Genomic DNA, 17231 nt, shown 5'->3' on the forward strand with positions numbered 1-17231 from the left:
GTCCATTCCCAGAGGATTTCACCGAGCGTGCCAATATTACGGGTCCTGCTAGCCAGAACTTTAGCACCTCATCCCACGCCCAGATTGTCAGCCCATCCGCCGCGTTGATGTTAAATATTCCTCTCTTATCCGCAGAGCCTTGAATCGGCATTTGTTCCAGCTAAGGTTCGACAAGCCTCTGTCACATATGTGCGTCTATCTTCTGTCCAATTTCTTACCTCAGCTGCGGAAGCTGCCCTATCTTCATCAACACGCGCCTTGGACAACCCTGACGTGCCTTTGATCATAAGCTCGAGCAAGTCCATGATAAATGTAGTATTGGACCTGCTTATAACCTCAGGGTTCCATATCGGGCACTCAAAGCCAACTATCGTCAGCCGGGCCATCATCAGGCTCGTTTGTGACTGTATTTCGTACTTCATCAATCTATGCTACATCAAACTTCAACAGCTAAGCGCTGTAGACGTGACCCACATCAGGTCTCACGGAGGTATATCTCCAACAGTGTCCACTTCAACACCCAGTCAAATATCATTCTTGCGCTCAGCGACCAAGGCACAAATGTATTATCCATCATGGCGTCGCATGCTTTTTCAACTTCACCCAGAGAGCGGGTTTATAAGGTGTCATGAAGCTTTTCTGATTCGCCCAATCGTGTGATGCTGCATCCAACTCCATATCAAATTCCCACAGTAACCTTGCCAGAAAAAGTGTGGAATTCATGGAAGCAAGCCTTTTAAAGTCAGTATAAAACAATTTGTAAAGTTCTAGAGAAAGGCTTACTCATTGGCAATGCATTTCCTAGGCCCATATCCGAAAGGCTGGAAGGCCTTTCGGCGATCACCGTTATATTCTCCCTCTTCCACGTTGAGCCATCTGTCGGGCCTAAATTCATCAGGATAGATGAAGTTTCTATTGCTCCGATAGGCAGCCCATTGGTTAACTCCTACCACTGTGTTTGGAGGGACAAACTGATCGCAAATATAGGCTCCATCTCCATCAACGACACGAGGTAATGTTCCGACAATTGAGGGATACATTCTCATCGCCTCATCTAGACAGGCTCTCAGGTACTTCATGCCATGAATCAGTTCCAGGTTCAAGTCAGATGCGTTATCAGCCGCTCCTCGAATCTCTTGACAGAGACTTAGTAGAACGGGAGGATTTGAAAGTATATGGTATACAGCGCCGCACATTAGTGAGACAGTGGTTTCAGTGCCTGCGGCAATCAAGCTAGTAGCGTTGTTGATTACTTGTAGCTGGCTTGCTTCGCCTTCCTGTTTGCCCTGTTTCATATAAGACACTAATATCATTTAGTAACATCACCATCCTCGCGAGACCAGGGACGTCATACCGAAATCAGGGTTGGAGCCCCCCTTTTCTAGTCGCTTTGATAGCAATGGCCCGACGGGGCCAAGATGCAACACACCTTTACCAACGAAACTTGCGCACATCTCTAGCGGGTATGAAAGGGCCCCTAAAATGTGTCGGGCCATTACAGGGATATATATCCATTCCAATGCCGAGGTGAGCGTGTATACGGCAGGGTGATGCTGGCCGTTGGGATTGATGGCGTGAAGATCTTCATCTACTGTCAACTTGCACATGATATCAAATAAGGCATTGCCAAATATCGGAACGAGGTCGACCACATCTGCTGTTCGGAACTGTGATTCGAGACCCTCAATTGCACTGCTAACATAAAAGGTCAGGATTGCTTCTTTTGTCAACAACGATTTCTTAGTAAAGGCGTGTTGAATGGATCGCTTTTCGGCGCTGTAGTCATCCCCATCGGCGTCGAACTATCATGCATGAATATGCTATTAGGCAAAATGTGGAAGAAAGTTCCAGTGCGAACTTACGATTGTTTTTGATTGCTCGAAGAGAGGGCCGTAAAGGGTAGGATCTTTTAGAAAAAGAGTTCCAGTAGGTGATGGCTTGGTAGTATTACCCTTTCGGATATTTCGTCCTTTTCATACTGTCAGCTACTGAAATTACCTGTCGAGAGCTGTCGTACCGTATATTGCGCTCCAGGCATCAGGGGCACTGTATGAAAGCTCATTTGGTGCAATCCGAACCACTTCGCCGTAAATGTCGTGGAGCCCCTTTATCTCCAGGGAGAGTCTCCCTCGAACAACTTGAATGCAGTACCAAAGTCGGGATATTTTGCAGTACCATGGACCGGGAAATGAATAAAGAGGATGAAAATACAAATTGTAAACCAGTTGCGAGATAAGGAGGGCACACTAATATTCTTTTAACAAGTACTCCAAGAAGACTGGGAGGCTTCGCGACTGACCATGATTCCCAATGACGTTGAAAGATTGATGTATTCAGTGAAAGGCATTTTGAAAGGTGTGCTGCTCAAGCTTCTTAAGGTGAGATATATTTGATATGGCTTTCGTTCGTTAAATATTTCCACAAATTAAGTAGAAACGAAGCCCATTTAATAAAAACTGCCGTGATATGGGAATACGGGAAAGAACTGCACGTTATGTCATTGAACTCAAACAGAAGACTTTGACCAACAGTACAAGACGCACGTTCAAACGAAAATGCTAACTTTTGCGTCACACACCCTTCTGGGCCAATAATAATAGACAGATCTACGAATATAGTAACAAAAGATTGACGATGTTGTATACCGGCATTTGGCGACACTTGGTTACACAAGGCGGGGAATTTCTTGCTCCATTGTGTTACCCAAATCTGCTCTATCTGAATTTCTAAGTTCCTAATGAACTATAGCTGAAAGTAACTGAGCAGGGTCGGATGTCTAGTAAAATGCATAGGTCAACGGATCGGGGACCGGGGCCCACTAACGTACGTGGTTCGACCGACCGTACCTACTGAGTGATTAGACCAACACACAGAACAGAACTAGTAAAAATCGACCTTCACAGTGCATTAAGCACTCGCCTTCATGAAAATTTACCTAGTCTTATTCCATAAACTCAGACTCATGAAGGGATGTGATAGCTTTTTTCCTATTCATAATATGTAGCAAGGACGTAATATTACAAAGTACGGCACAGCGAGCGGTTGATTGCTAAGGAAAAAATTCCACACCATCCACAGATAGTTGGATTAATAGAGTTGGAAAGGCAAAGCAGGCAAACCAACCCTTTACTGCGATCCAGTGCTCATGCATGCCAATCACTGGGATTTTTCGACGCATTTGCGGGTTTATGGTTTTGGCTTACATGTAATGGCTTCCATTTTGAGAACCGGCCTCTCTTTTTGTACTGGAGCATGATCAGGCGTACGGATACGAGTTCTTGCTTCAACCGGATAGAAGCGCCTGCATATCCATACGATACTAATTAGGCTCCTACAGGTTAATAGAACTTTGATTGATTGATTGATTGATTGATTGATTGCATGCCAATCAACCAACAATAAAAATCCACATTCGCATGTGGTTGTACATTCGTGTTGGATCACGGCTAATTTGGATGATGATATCATAAACCGTACGAAAGCCTACAAATAGTGACCATAGCATGGACTTTTTGAATATACATTGACTTTACATGCTTTTGGTATCGTTATACATCGTTTGGCACTTTGTTGTTTGAAAGACCCCCAAATCATCAAAATGAACATTGAAGTTCGTATCGTCTAAGTAATAGGAGATCCAATAGCTAACAATGTTCAGGAATGCACGCTTAGACCCGTTCATTACGGCAATGACCCAGTGGGAGATAATCAAGAATCAACCCCGATTATTCGGCCCCATCCTTCCCATCCTTATTTCGAACGTTCAGAGACCAATGACTCGGCCTATCTGGATCCTCGGTCAATCCGGGTACCATGGTCGTCAACATTTCCAGGTTGCAGACAGTCAAAGCATTGGCTCGTTGTACAAAATGCGGTACGAGACTTCTTCAACACAATCAAGTCTGCCGAACGCGGCAATCAGGACCAACGTGGAAATGACATAGAGCCTAAATATTCCACAAGAGAAAAAGAGCTTATGGAGACCGCAGTGTCCTGCTCTATTTACATGTTTCCCGAAGGAAGCAGCAAGAGGGCTAAACTCATTTCTACATTGCTTTTAATGGCCTTCATGCATGATGGTGCGTCTATCTTCGCGTTCTTGGGGCCAGTCAATTCTAATCATTGTACAGACGTGATAGAGTACTCGGAGAATGTTAGACCAATGATCGATGCATCGAGAATGTATGGAGCATATGCTAATATTACCTATAGTGTGAGACAGTCGTTGACGGCATCTTGTCCAACTGGCCTGACGACTTACTCGATAAGAATGCTTTGAAGATTTTTAAAGTTCCCGCATTTGAAGAGCTTGCGAATGAGATCATAGGTGAGGACAAACTGCTTGGAGAAGAGTTGTTGAAGGGCTTTATCATATGGGTGCAACACACCCACAGTTATAACCAAATCAGGAGAACCGACTTCAACTTTGGTTGTCTGGAGGATTATCTCGTCTATCGTTGCAGAGATGTCGGCATTGAGTACGTCTGATAACTTAAATGACTTGTCAGTTGACTAATTTCTTATTAGATTCGCTCTCGGAATGATCAAATTCGGCTACGATGCCAATGTACCGGTCTCGCACACATACATACTGAGTAATTTGATTCACCTATACAACCTACACATGGGTCTTGTGAATGACCTCTACTCGTTTGACAAAGAAAAGCGAGACGAGACAAATGGGGCAGTCATGATCAATGCAGTCGATGTTCTACAAAGATCTCGCAAAATTCCGCTTGAAGAGGCTAAAGGTTTGATCCGAAAGATGATATGGCAGCTCGAGATTCAGATGCATGAAGAAAGCGTTTCTATTGAAAGATTTGGTATTTTGACCCAGGACCAGCACAGGCTTGTTCGTGGACTCATGGAATCTGCGGCGGGCAACATATTTTATTCGGCAGTTCAAAAGCGGTATGGGGGAGAGTTGGCTGCCCTGCATTGAACTTTCACAAAGGAGACAGGGTTATTTCATGAAGGATCAGATTTATTCAGCGAGCGGTTAAATTCTATTGTCTATTTCCTCCGACTTACTCTTGTTGTGGGGATCACGGGTCGGCTCGCAGGTGTAAGTGAGCGGAACAACATCTTTTCGTTTTGAAACCGAGTTACACAAACACGAAGTAAAGATATCTTTTCATATGTACATACACTCGACAAATCTTTTGCCACTTCCGGGGTTTTTATGCCGACTTTTATCAAATTGAAAGTGATTCGTCCTGATATCCTAATCATGCTATAGGTAATTTCTTTCAGTTTTAAAAGCTACTATCGCCTCAATTGAGTATCTATGTTATTGCTGTTGTTATTTTGTCACCGATAGCGACGTCTTGGTATGGGTTTTGCTACTATTAATTTAGGGTTTCCCCTTATCGGGATGTGAATGCAGAGGCTATATAATCAACATCTTAATCTAAGGTCTTGATGTCCCAACTTGAACCAACGGAGGATGGCTGCATGACACAAAGTTCTGACAGTGGCAGATGTGGACAGCATGTAAGTGATGTCCCTCATTTACTCGACGTAAAACAAGAACTAGTACTACATAGACTAGTGGCTGGATGCAGGTTCGATAAGACAGGTGCACGGTACACGAAATCAGTAAACGAAATCAGTAATGATTATTGCTTGTTCAAGGTTGTCCGCTAAGTAGTTTCGAAGTGAATTTATCTTAGGCTTAGTAGACCCGATCGATCTTGGCGCACACTTTAGTATAAGAGTCATTCTAGCGGTGTGAACAGTAAGTATATTCAGACCGATTTCTACAGAGCTAAGGAACGGGCAGTAGATTCGAAGTATACCTAGCTACTGGAATAAACAGCGTTTCTCTGGACTCGTAATTAATGGAGGAGTCCTTCTTGATCATACTCGTCAGCGGATCTTCAGCATTCTTCGCATCGGGATGTTTTTCGTAGGTTGAATGAACGATCATTCTGCCCAGATAGTCACCTTCCCCTTGATAATATTTTACGCTGTTCTCCAAGATCGTGATCATTTTGGTAAACCCTCCAACTCAGAGGCATTGCTCTGCTCCCACGGATGTGTCTGTTCCACTGAGCGGATGAGGATTTCATGAGCTGCACTACGAGGTGCAATATGGAATTTCCATGGAACTGGGTGGCTGATAACTCCCGGCTTGAAATTCGGCTGAACATCGACTTCTTTCCGCTCTTGGACTGGTCTGATGTTGAAGACGGCAAGGGTTTGCGCAGCACTCAGATAAACTGTAGTTGCAGCCAAAAACCTCGCGGGACAGATGCGACGGCCAAACCCAAAAACAAGATCGTGCGGATCCATTTCAGGTCCTCGGCCATCCATACCAAGGAAACGCTCAGGCTTGAATATCATAGGATCATGATAAACTGCAGGATCATGCGTCATGGCCCTTTCATACAAGTCAATAGGTCGTCCAAGGCTTTGTCAAGAACTATTTTCAGACGGCATAGACACACCAGATATTTGGCATCAGCAATGAACCTTTTGGAATGGAATATCCTTCCCAGGTATCATCATCGCTTGATGCATGGGGGATACCCATGGGTGCAACCGGATGCCAGCGTAGGACCTCCTTCACCACAGCATCAATATATGGCAAGCGAGTTCGATCCCTGACCTTGGGAAGCTGGTCAGGTCCCGACACGCGATCGATCTCCTCTTGGGCCTTGCGCTGGACGTCGGGGAACAATGCCATTGCCAGGAAGAAACATTCAATGGCACACACAGTCTAAATTAAATCAATACTAGCGGAGAATATGGGCTGTGTCTCATCTTACTGTGTCAGCCCCTCCGGTATAGAGTGACGCGGCGGTCCACTTTGCGATCAACTCGTCCTCTGAGCCGGGAAGGGGATAGCCTGCTGTTTTGAACAAGTTCGAGAGATAGGATGGCACGTACCGGCCACCTTCCATCTTCTGCTTTACAAACGCATATGGCTTGTCCGCAACAGTCTCAAGGTTCTTCTTCCATACCTGCGCTTTTCGCTTAAAGCCAGCCCCAGGAACCCATGAAGGGACATATTTCACTGCTCCCAGTCAATCTTCGCCCAATTGTCGAAAAGGAAAGGGTGAAACGTACACGCTGGAATCATGTCAACCAACCAAGCCCCGGGTGTTCCAGCCTTGGAAAAATGATCCAAAGCCAGGTTAGAAATATGCACCAGGGGATCGCGGATATGTGCCTCAACTGTATAGCCGTATGCGATTTTAAGAATTACAGCGCCAGCTTCCCTATATACGCAGTTGTCAGAGATTGGGCTCGACACAGTCATCGAAATTGAACCCTGTACTAACGTTTGAATGTGCTCCGAGAGCTTGGTTTGATCTCCAAGCACGCGTAAGAGAAATCGATGAGCTTCGATCTCTTGGAGTGAGTTGAACTGGGCAACAGCAGACTCGGAGCCAATGTATGGGTGTAATGCTTTGCGGTAGGCACGGAACCGAGCCGAATATGGTTGCATAGCTAGAATATGCTCCCAGCCAACCCTATGAATATTAGCTGGGTGACATGGTGGTTTTGAAAGAGTCGTGGACTAACATTTCCGATGCGAATACTAAATTTGGACGGGATGAATAGATAGCAGAACGTTTGCCCAACAGTTCTAATGCTACATTTGCATCGTTGAGGATGACAATTGTCTGACCCATCACCGTAATAGAGCTAATTGGACCTGAACATCGCTCAGCAAGTTGAAGATAGAAATTCTCCTACGAATTTGGAGCCAACGGAGAGTTTTCAGTCGTACATACCATATAACTCCTTGTGTTTGAGCCAGTGCATCCAGTCCTGTGACCCTGGGGGTGGCAGATCGGCGATGTTGCCAAGTACAGGTTTAGGTCGTGGTCCCGGCGGGAGCGGGCCGAGAGGCCCTTTGCGGTTCAAGAGCATCTTGGTGACATAGAGACCTACTATCCCCAATATTAAGCCAACATAAACATTGAAAGACATCGTAGCGAGCCTTTGGAGTAGGGCTGAGGCAGACAGAGGGGAAGACAGAAGGAGGATACAATGAATGAAGATGACGCCTGTGGGCTCCTGTCACATTTGATATATATTGGACTCCGACAGAGCTCCGCTGTACGCCATATCTCGGTAGTGCATACACGCCTCCCCGCTCCCGTCACGTCTTATTGTTGGTTAAAACTCAAGGTCTCTGTGCTATTGGCCATTTTTTTCTCATAATAGTTTTTCCAAACGAATGAAAAGCGCTGTATTGCTGACGCGAAAGTAGACTAAATATCGGGGGCGGCCCCACTGATGCTGCCACGTCTGACCGTAGAGTCATCTCCATGAAATAGGAGCCCCCTATGGCTAGTTCGCTTGCGCACTGCCATGAAAGACATCTTATAGCTTCCTGGCACTTCTGAGTTTGCAATATCTGAAATTCCTTACCTAGAATGAACAGAGTACCATGATATGAGTGGGAGCTTTGGTTTCTTCAAACCTTCTAATTTCGAAAGAAACATCAACGTTAAAAGTTATATTGGTGGGGCGTACACTCAATTTCATGAACTTGGAGATGTAAACGTTTGATAGATCTTCCTTGCTGGCTACCCTCATGGACATCAGTGAATTTAGATGAAACTACGGCGTCATTTGGAGGCCCAAGGGCAACATCTCAGCTTACGCCCTGCTTCCAGCGACAACCGGAAGTACAAGGAACGAGTCATGCTTCCCTTTACTGTGTGGGATTCTGGCTACTCGCATTCTGTACAACTTTTAGCACCTTTCCTGATTCTTTGGATTTACTCTCCTGGCATAACTTCTATCAATTTTGGTCTCTAGAGTACCTTTTAAGGAATTGCAGGTTCGTGGTCTTCGGGATCTTATAAAAAGAGGGGATGACAGGGAGTGCCGGGTATTTTGGTCTGCGGACGAAGATTAGCCGACATGATATTCTATAACGACGTTTCAGGATCGAAGATGTAGACAATCTAGCTAGCAAGCTATATTCGGGTATCTGCCTGCGATACTTGGATACAGAAATACCGATTACGGATAAGAATTCAAAATATAGTAGTGGTCTTCATGACTGCGTTCACCTGCGACTCAGATCACAACAGTATGTAAATACTGTAGGTATTTCATTTGATAGAGGTTGGGGTTTTGAATAAGCGGTCGTGACGCAACTCGATCTTCGGTGGTTTTACAGCCGGCCTTACAATCTATGAGAAATGTATAGATACTCTCAGAGGTGGCAAAATTTTGCGAATACATGTGTTCCCGTGAACGAATGACGTCAGAGCTAAGGGTTGCTCAATAGCGTGAGTAATATGCATATTTTCCCTAATGATATGGAGGGTACTAAATTATGCTGCTGTGTTTGGGTCCGTAGTTAACTCCCAGAGCAATAAATATCGATGACGCGCTCACTCGCGATAATCCAAACTGTCGGAAAATAATCTTAGTCAATGGCATTTGTATTGGCTTCCACAGTGAAGGTCATCCGTGGAATGACGACAGTTCCATTGTTTTTCTTTGCACGTTATAAGAACGGCGCTCCTCCAACGTTTTGTCATCCAACGTTCTATATCGCAAACACTCTCAGCGACAATACACAACACAAGTCAAAATTCATTTCCCAAGGAGAGAAAGCATGCCCGAAGGTAAGCAATATTCCTAGAAAAACCTATTTCCAAGCTAATATCACTACTAGAACCGAAACACCGCAAGGGAAGTTTCGGTGGCTTCGTGGACAAAGTGCTCCACCGTGACCATCACGAAGACAAGGACCAAGCCCATCAAGCCAAGGATGAGCATGACCCTGACCAGGAGCGACATGAAGACCAACCCCAGAAAGAGGGTGAGATGGATAGGGTCAAGGACTATGTCAAGAAGGATCAGGACATGGAGGCGGAGGGACGGACTTACGGAGATTTGATGTGATTTCTGTGCAAAGAAATTGAAATGTATTATTAGTTCTGTGTTGAGATTTAATTTTACTCATCTCTACTCGCGTATTCATTACAAACAGACTATGAAGTATGGAGCGATAGATGCGTTGTAATACCCCAGAGGCTAGACTGCGGAGCCAACCCCGCATTTACCCCGGATTCTGGTGTTAGGCCTGGAACAGTTTCTACTGTAGAGGGTGAAATAATGTAATCATGATAGCCGGCTTGATTCGAGCAGTCTGGATTCGGCTGCAAGAAATTCCTTTGTGAAAGTACTCACATCCCATCAAATGTGACGCAACTCAAACCCGATGTCTGCCAAGAAAACTCAGACTTAGTGCGGTGCCCAAAGCTCCGCTCGACAACTCGACAGCAAGAGAAAAGGAAGATATTCTGTGCTTGTCTCTGGGATGCGAGACCCAATTGCCCCCGCACAAGCGGACAATAGGCCGAGCCCCTGGTCTCGGCTGATGACCGTAGTGGGGAAGGAGAGCCCGAGTGTATATCGCACTGTTGCTTAAGCTTTACGCTTAATATCTTACTTCCTTGAAGCCGGCAGTGGAAATGCGGGGAAATAAGTCTCTGTTGTGATGATTCGTTGGATAAGGTATTCATGGGGTCGAGATGGACAGGAATGGCGGGATATTGCCTGTTCAATGCAATCCTGAGTGGTTAATTGTTATGGCCAAGACATAGATACAAATGTTGAGTACTGCTCGTCCGGGTACATGATCGACATATACCTCGGTTGTGCGAGAATATAAAGAGACTGCGCCGTGGGATGGATGTAGCAGGTATTACCTGCGAAAACAACTCTGCATCATGAGGAACCATATGGCAGCCGGGTGGTTTTACTCACCTAGCCAAGTCATCGGGTACTTTGCAACGCGAGTGTCAAGTCTGAGTCCACCAAAGGTCAGCTCACATACAGCGACCCTCAAACTTGGTCTTTGGTCGGATTGCTGACCAGTCTCCACAGAACAAGCTGAGAAACCCGTACGCCATCCTGAGGGAATTGACATCCCATCAATGGCTCATGTTTGCGGCTGGCTTTCTCGGCTGGACATGGGATTCATTCGACTTCTTCACGGTGTCTATGACAATCACTGAAATATCCGAGACGTTTGGTGTTTCGTATTCGGACGTTTCATGGGTAGGTCTCCTCGGTCATGTATACATGTACTTGCAACACTTCTAACATACACAAGGGTATGACAGTAACACTTATGCTGCGGTCGGTTGGGGCTATCATCTTCGGAGTCCTGGCGGATAGATATGGACGGAAATGGCCAATGATCATCAACCTGTTCCTGTTCATCATACTCGAGCTGTGTTCTGGGTTTTGTCAGACACTTCCCCAGTTCTTAGGGGTGCGTGCTCTCTATGGTATCGCGATGGGAGGTATGCTTTCAATCCAGTGATTTTTTGACTGGTATATTGACCCTCTTCAGGGCTGTTCGGTCCAGCAGCAGCCACCGCTCTAGAAGACCTTCCATATGAAGCTCGCGGCTTACTCTCCGGACTGTTCGAGATGGGCTATGCAACAGGGTATCTCCTTGCGGCGGCTTTCTATCGCGCCCTTGTGCCGACAACAACTCACGGTTGGAGAAGTCTGTTCTGGTTCGGCGCGGGCCCACCAGTGCTCATCATCGCGTTTCGTTGGTGCTTACCAGAGACAAACCACTTCCAAGTCATGAAAGCAGAGCGCGAGGCACGAGCCAATGCAGCGAGTGGCGATGGTACCCACGCGATGGGCTTGCGCGTGTTTCTCCGTGATGCTGGACGGGCTCTTCGTGACAACTGGGTACTGTTCATCTACCTGATTGTGTTGATGACAGGCTTCAACTCATGTTCCCATGGTAGCCAGGACTTCTATCCGACCTTCCTGAAGGATCAGGTTGGGATGGATGCGACTCAAACCACAGTCATCACGGTTGTAGGCCAGATCGGTGCTTTGATCGGTGGCTGCACAATTGGCTATATCAGCACTTTCTTTGGCCGACGCCTGACCATGCTTGTGACATGTGTTCTCGGAGGCGCCATTATCCCGGCGTACATCTTGCCTCGAAACATGTCGTTGGCCGCTTGTGCTTTCTTCGAGCAGTTCTTTGTTGGTGGCGTCTGGGGCCCGATGCCAATTCATCTCCTCGAGCTCTCCCCCATTGCACTCAGATCTCTAATGGTTGGGCTGACCTACCAGCTGGGTAACCTTGGATCTTCCGCCTCGGCAACGATCCAGTCTATCATTGGCGAGCGGTTTCCGTTACCGCCTGGGTTAAATGGAAAGAAACGGTTCAACTATGGCAAGGTTATTGCCATCTTCATGGGTGCAGTCTGGGCATTCATTTTGTTTTTCCTCTTCTGGGGACCTGAGATGTCGCAGGAGGAGCGGGACGAAGAGGCCGAGGCTGCTCTGCATCTGGAGACATTGCGCGCGCAAGGCGTGAGTTTGGCGGAGATTGGACAGCAGCAGTTCCGGAAACAAGGAGATCCAAGCGAGCATGAAGAAAAGCCTCAGACAGAGCACATTGTGTAGGAAAAAGATGGGAAGTTGAAGTTGTAGTGTACTCCGTCTATAGTTGAGAAATGATGAATGCCAAGAATGCGAAACCCCGCGGCCCCACGATTCACCGGAGATTCTCTTCGGGTCGTACGGGAGTCGGAGCTGAACTCGTGGATTTCTACTTCTTTTCTTCTCTTCTTCCCTTTTGTATTCTGTCCATATCTCTCGCACCATGACGCAAGTATCTGTGCAAGGCGCCCCCCGCTATCTGACCGGCGACAAGGCCGGTCTCAAGGAATTCCTGGACAAGTTCGACGTAAGTCCCCGATATGATCGCGCTGGGTGGTTGTAGAGAGCCAATTGCTGACCGGATGTCTTGCAGGTATTCCTCTTCGACTGCGATGGTCAGTATCTCACGTACTGCGAATCTCGGCTTTCCCTCCGACGATCCCCGCGAGTCCCGCATTGAAACAACAGCTGAGAGGAAAGTGATATAGGAGTGCTATGGTCTGGTGACCACCTATTCCCTGGGACAGTGGAGACATTAGAGCTTCTCCGGAAGAATGGTACGCATAAACCATGGAGCGAATGCTAGTAGAAGCTAATCCTCCGCACAGGAAAGCAAGTCGTTTTCGTGACGAACAACAGCACCAAGTCCCGCGCAGACTACCGCAAGAAGCTGGAGGGCCTCGGTATACCCAGCACAGTCGTCAGTCAACCTCCAGGTCCAAGATTGAACCCCAATGACTCACACCAAGCAGGAAGAAATCTTCTCCTCGTCATACAGCTCCTCAATATACATCTCGCGCATTCTCAAACTCCCCGAAAACAAGCGCAAGGTCTACGTGATTGGCGAAACAGGCATCGAACAAGAACTTCAATCAGAGAATGTCCCCTTTATCGGCGGAACAGACCCAGCCTACCGTCGCGACGTCACACCAGAAGACTACAAGAAGATCGCCGCAGGCGATGAATCAATCCTAGACCCAGAGGTCGGAGTCGTCCTGGTCGGTCTGGACTTCCACATGAACTACCTCAAGATCGCACTGGCATACCACTACATCAAGCGCGGCGCCGTCTTCCTCGCAACCAACATCGACTCCACACTGCCCAACTCCGGGACTCTGTTCCCAGGTGCTGGATCGATGAGTGCGCCGCTCATTATGATGCTAAATAAGGAGCCTGTGGCGCTTGGAAAGCCTAGTCAGGCGATGATGGATGCTATTGAGGGCAAGTTCCAATTTGATCGTAGCCGTGCTTGCATGGTTGGTGATCGGGCTAATACTGATATTCGCTTTGGGCTTGAGGGAAAGCTTGGTGGCACGCTCGGTGTGCTGACTGGTGTTTCTTCTAAGGAGGACTTTGTTTCTGGGGATTCCAAGCCTCATGTCTATTTGGATAAGCTTTCTGATCTGCTTGAGTCTGAGTAGACGGTTAGAGTATATTTGTTTGGGTTTGATAGATGTCAGTTTTAGATATATACGCGCGATTCAATGTATTAGCCAACTACAAATGTGTTGCTTTAAAAAAGTCCCTCTTTGCTGTATACTTCTAACGGTGTGCTAGCTAGATGATGTCTGTATAAACTGCAGGAAGTTTTATGTATGGTATTCTTTTCCCGGGCATATACTTAACATATCAAGGACACAATTCTATACAATGTAAGCGCTGCAGTCTGCATTTTAGTTTACTCCATTATTATCCCAAACCGTCGCCAAGTATAAATATTCTGCTGCAGCCAGATGCGGTTTAATAAGAAGCTAAATATAACCTTAGTTAAGCCAATCTGCGCGATGATGCCAAAGGCTGAGACAGAGACCAACAACTGGAAGAATATGAAACCACTCCAAGCGACTGCCAATTGTAGGTCAGGAACCCTGCGAGAGATGTCGCAAGCAAAGGAATAAGGTGATAAACCCCCAGCAGTATAAAAAAGCAGCCTAGCTGAACACAAACAGTGCGATGAAATGAAAGTGAAACCAACATGCTCACGATGTACAGACCTGAAAATAGCATGCGTCTGCAATGAAGTCAAGCGCTATAAATTCCAAGAACCAACTGCCAGCACTCAAACAAGCAACAATACACAGGGAAGTCCATTATAGTGGCTTCACTGATAGACACAACCCAAGTCGGTCTCTCACAAGCAGAGCCCTCCTACCTAAACTTCATCCGCCAAAACGCCTCCAAACAAGTTGCCAGCTATTTCAGTCGCGCATTCTGGGACCAAATGGTCCACCAAGTCGGCGAGTCACAGCCTGCAGTTCGCAATGCGGAAATCGGAGTTGGTTTCATGCACTGGAACTACGAGATCCGGGAACTCGGCCGTGAGAATCGGTCATTGCCACTGCAACAGTGTAGCAAAGCTTTCGGTCATCTACAGAAGACACTCTCGGGCAGCTTATCTAGCAGCACGCAGATAGAGACAGTACTATGCTCTTGTATTGTCCTGGCGGCGTCGTCCATGATACAAGGCGATGCCCGAGCAACGAGTTGCCACCTCGGACCTGAATGAAGGCTTCTGGATCAATGGCAGAATGTGGGCTCGCTTGCTACAGGCGTATAGCGGAGTAAATTGCGTTTATCTTCTTTAGTGGATGGCGATATGTATCCTGATTTGACTCTTCCTGATGTGATGGCTTCTCAGTTTCCAGTTGTCGAGTCTTTGGCTACTACTGAGGAAACTGCGGGTTCGGCTGTGGGTATTGGATGGTTGGCTTTGCGAATTAGATCGAGACTAGACCTGAGGCTGGGGATATCACGAAGCTGTGACGCTATTGGGGAAGCTTCAGGCTTGGAAGAATTTGATTCTGGAGTCAAATAAGGTTCATGGAGATGTGGCTCGGGCAGAGAAGATGATCCCGTTTTTGGATATCTGGAGTGGAGTGCTTTTGATCAGGATTTCGACGGATGAGAAGCTTGAGGAATGGAGGCAACAAGAAAAGGCACACTTACCACACCCGCCTCTTTGAATGGTATTACTCTTGATTGCCACCATATGGACCTGTTTTCTTTTGTGGCTCATAATTCAATGTATATAACTAAACGGAGGAACAGATATCGGAAGGGTATCATGATCAATCCATTTTAACAAGAAACTAAATGCTAGAAACTTCATATGCAACGCCTCAAACATGGGAACCATCCCGATTCCGAACGCCATCTATTCACCCAGTCCAGGCTCGAGAATCGCAGGATCAATCAATATAATCCGTATCCGCAGACCTAAACTGGCTTTTTGCCGGGTCAATTTCCACTCAGGATACCGGAAATCCGCAATGCCAGGTCCAACATGGACAAGTGCTCGTCAGATCCGTCGACTAAGCGCTTATCCATCTCGGAGAAGAGCATGACGATCTTATTCTTTTGGATATCGGGGATTGCTTCGCTGAAGACAACACGCCGGTAGAGCTGTAACAAGTCAGTTGATATCACCCATCCCAGGGAGAGAAGCACAAACCTGACTAAGAAGCTGAGTAGCGCTCCACCCATCAGCAACAATATCCGTAACAACACGAGAAACAGCCTCGTAAGACGAAACACCCTTCTTAGGCTCCATAGCTTGCACGAGGGAATCAAGAATGCCCTCAGGCACAACACCAGCAATCTCCTCAATACTCCGCACAGTAATAACGCGACTCTCACTCCCAGCATCAGTCATCTCAGCATCATCATCGCCATCCTTACCGGCAGCAGGTTTAGTAGCACCCACCAACCGCGCCGCACTCTGCAAATAAGTAATAGCACGACGCAAATCACCCTCACCACACCGAATAAGCGTATCAACAACCCCATCATCAAGTGTCAGTCCCTCAGCCTCAGCAATGCTCGCAATCCGCGACCCAGCCGCACTATTATCCAGCATCTTGAAGCGGAACTTACTGCACCGACTAGCAAGTGGCTCAATAATGCGCGTGACATAGTTGCACACCAGACAGAAACGCGTAATGCGACTGTACTGCTCCATCGTGCGGCGCAGTGCAGACTGCGCATCTTGTGTCATGCTATCGGCTTCGTCCAGGATGATGATTTTGAAGGGTGGGCATGGGTATTGGGCGCGGTAGGCGGCGTCTAGGCCTGTTGGTTGGGAGAGTTGGGCTCGGGCGAAGTTCTTTACTTTGTCGCGGACGATGGCGATGCCGCGCTCGTCGGAGGCGTTCAGTTCCAAGATGCGGGAGCGGTAAAGGGCGGGTCCGAAGAGGGATTTGGCTAGGGCGAGGATAGTAGATGTTTTTCCTGTTCCTGGGGGTCCGTAGAAGAGCATGTGGGGGAGCTTGGGATTGTCAGTTTATCGATGTGGTGGTTTGGGGTAATGTTGGGAACGGACGTTGGAAGCTTGCAGGGTGCGCTGGAGGACTTTTGTTGTGTGGTCTTGCGCGGCGACATCGTCTAGGGTCTTGGGCCGACTGGGAGATGTGAGTGTGCTGGCCTAAAAGCTTTGGATAGAGCATTGGCGTACTATTTCTCAACCCATGGCTGGAGACGAGTCGAGTCTTCCTTGTTGTCGCCAGCCTTGGCCTTGGAGCTGCTGGATGCTGCAACGGCAGCGGCACGGGCCTTATTATTGAAGAATGAGGAAGCCATTATTATTAGAAGGCCCGGACTAGAAGGCGAGAGTGGTTCCGAAGCTGGTCGATGTGTTAAAGATCTCGCCCGACGCCCTCCACAACCAAGACGCGTCTCCACGTGACACGCGCAGCACTTAAGTACATTGACCAATCAGAGTGGCCCAATATACTTCAGCTCAACAGGGCTCGAACAATACATTTCTTTACTAGTGTTGAGCACATCAGGAAGACTGAAACCTTGTGGTAGCATGGTGCATCATTAATGTATTGATC

General features: G+C 47.2%; 8 protein-coding genes across 8 annotated transcripts; 5 read left to right on the forward strand and 3 right to left on the reverse strand.

The window, feature by feature from the left end:
* Window positions 1-779: 779 nt before the first annotated feature.
* PENARI_c006G11101 (uncharacterized protein) lies at window positions 780-2347 on the reverse strand (the record flags this gene model as incomplete). Its single annotated transcript, XM_022630612.1, has 4 exons — window positions 780-1303; window positions 1355-1802; window positions 1863-1969; window positions 2269-2347. 4 exons carry the CDS (start codon window positions 2345-2347, stop codon window positions 780-782), a joined length of 1158 nt encoding a protein of 385 aa, XP_022489648.1.
* A 1713-nt stretch (window positions 2348-4060) lies between these two features.
* On the forward strand, window positions 4061-4942 carry PENARI_c006G01091 (terpene synthase family protein; the record flags this gene model as incomplete). Its single annotated transcript, XM_022630139.1, has 4 exons — window positions 4061-4079; window positions 4131-4153; window positions 4213-4478; window positions 4528-4942. The coding sequence occupies 4 exons, from the start codon at window positions 4061-4063 to the stop codon at window positions 4940-4942; spliced, it is 723 nt and encodes a 240-aa protein (XP_022489626.1).
* A 1046-nt stretch (window positions 4943-5988) lies between these two features.
* Window positions 5989-7941, reverse strand: PENARI_c006G06548 (cytochrome P450; the record flags this gene model as incomplete). The annotated part of the gene is made up of 7 exons (XM_022630402.1): window positions 5989-6382; window positions 6450-6721; window positions 6771-7018; window positions 7072-7223; window positions 7287-7478; window positions 7531-7663; window positions 7743-7941. 7 exons carry the CDS (start codon window positions 7939-7941, stop codon window positions 5989-5991), a joined length of 1590 nt encoding a protein of 529 aa, XP_022489702.1.
* A 1648-nt stretch (window positions 7942-9589) lies between these two features.
* Window positions 9590-9879, forward strand: PENARI_c006G07918 (uncharacterized protein; the record flags this gene model as incomplete). The annotated part of the gene is made up of 2 exons (XM_022630465.1): window positions 9590-9599; window positions 9650-9879. The coding sequence occupies 2 exons, from the start codon at window positions 9590-9592 to the stop codon at window positions 9877-9879; spliced, it is 240 nt and encodes a 79-aa protein (XP_022489808.1).
* Window positions 9880-10709: 830 nt separating this feature from the next.
* Window positions 10710-12423, forward strand: PENARI_c006G02544 (sugar transporter family protein; the record flags this gene model as incomplete). The annotated part of the gene is made up of 4 exons (XM_022630211.1): window positions 10710-10802; window positions 10867-11040; window positions 11096-11288; window positions 11339-12423. 4 exons carry the CDS (start codon window positions 10710-10712, stop codon window positions 12421-12423), a joined length of 1545 nt encoding a protein of 514 aa, XP_022489636.1.
* Window positions 12424-12622: 199 nt separating this feature from the next.
* PENARI_c006G11952 (uncharacterized protein) lies at window positions 12623-13820 on the forward strand (the record flags this gene model as incomplete). Its single annotated transcript, XM_022630657.1, has 5 exons — window positions 12623-12706; window positions 12773-12794; window positions 12888-12956; window positions 13008-13099; window positions 13152-13820. 5 exons carry the CDS (start codon window positions 12623-12625, stop codon window positions 13818-13820), a joined length of 936 nt encoding a protein of 311 aa, XP_022489768.1.
* Window positions 13821-14186: 366 nt separating this feature from the next.
* Window positions 14187-14905, forward strand: PENARI_c006G04653 (uncharacterized protein; the record flags this gene model as incomplete). Its single annotated transcript, XM_022630306.1, has 2 exons — window positions 14187-14253; window positions 14523-14905. The coding sequence occupies 2 exons, from the start codon at window positions 14187-14189 to the stop codon at window positions 14903-14905; spliced, it is 450 nt and encodes a 149-aa protein (XP_022489542.1).
* A 731-nt stretch (window positions 14906-15636) lies between these two features.
* On the reverse strand, window positions 15637-16974 carry PENARI_c006G10154 (replication factor C subunit 2; the record flags this gene model as incomplete). The annotated part of the gene is made up of 4 exons (XM_022630574.1): window positions 15637-15801; window positions 15851-16663; window positions 16718-16796; window positions 16850-16974. 4 exons carry the CDS (start codon window positions 16972-16974, stop codon window positions 15637-15639), a joined length of 1182 nt encoding a protein of 393 aa, XP_022489622.1.
* Between the last annotated feature and the right edge of the window lie 257 nt (window positions 16975-17231).

Source organism: Penicillium arizonense (assembly GCF_001773325.1).
Source record: "Penicillium arizonense strain CBS 141311 chromosome Unknown PENARI_contig006, whole genome shotgun sequence".
NCBI lineage: Eukaryota > Fungi > Ascomycota > Eurotiomycetes > Eurotiales > Aspergillaceae > Penicillium > Penicillium arizonense.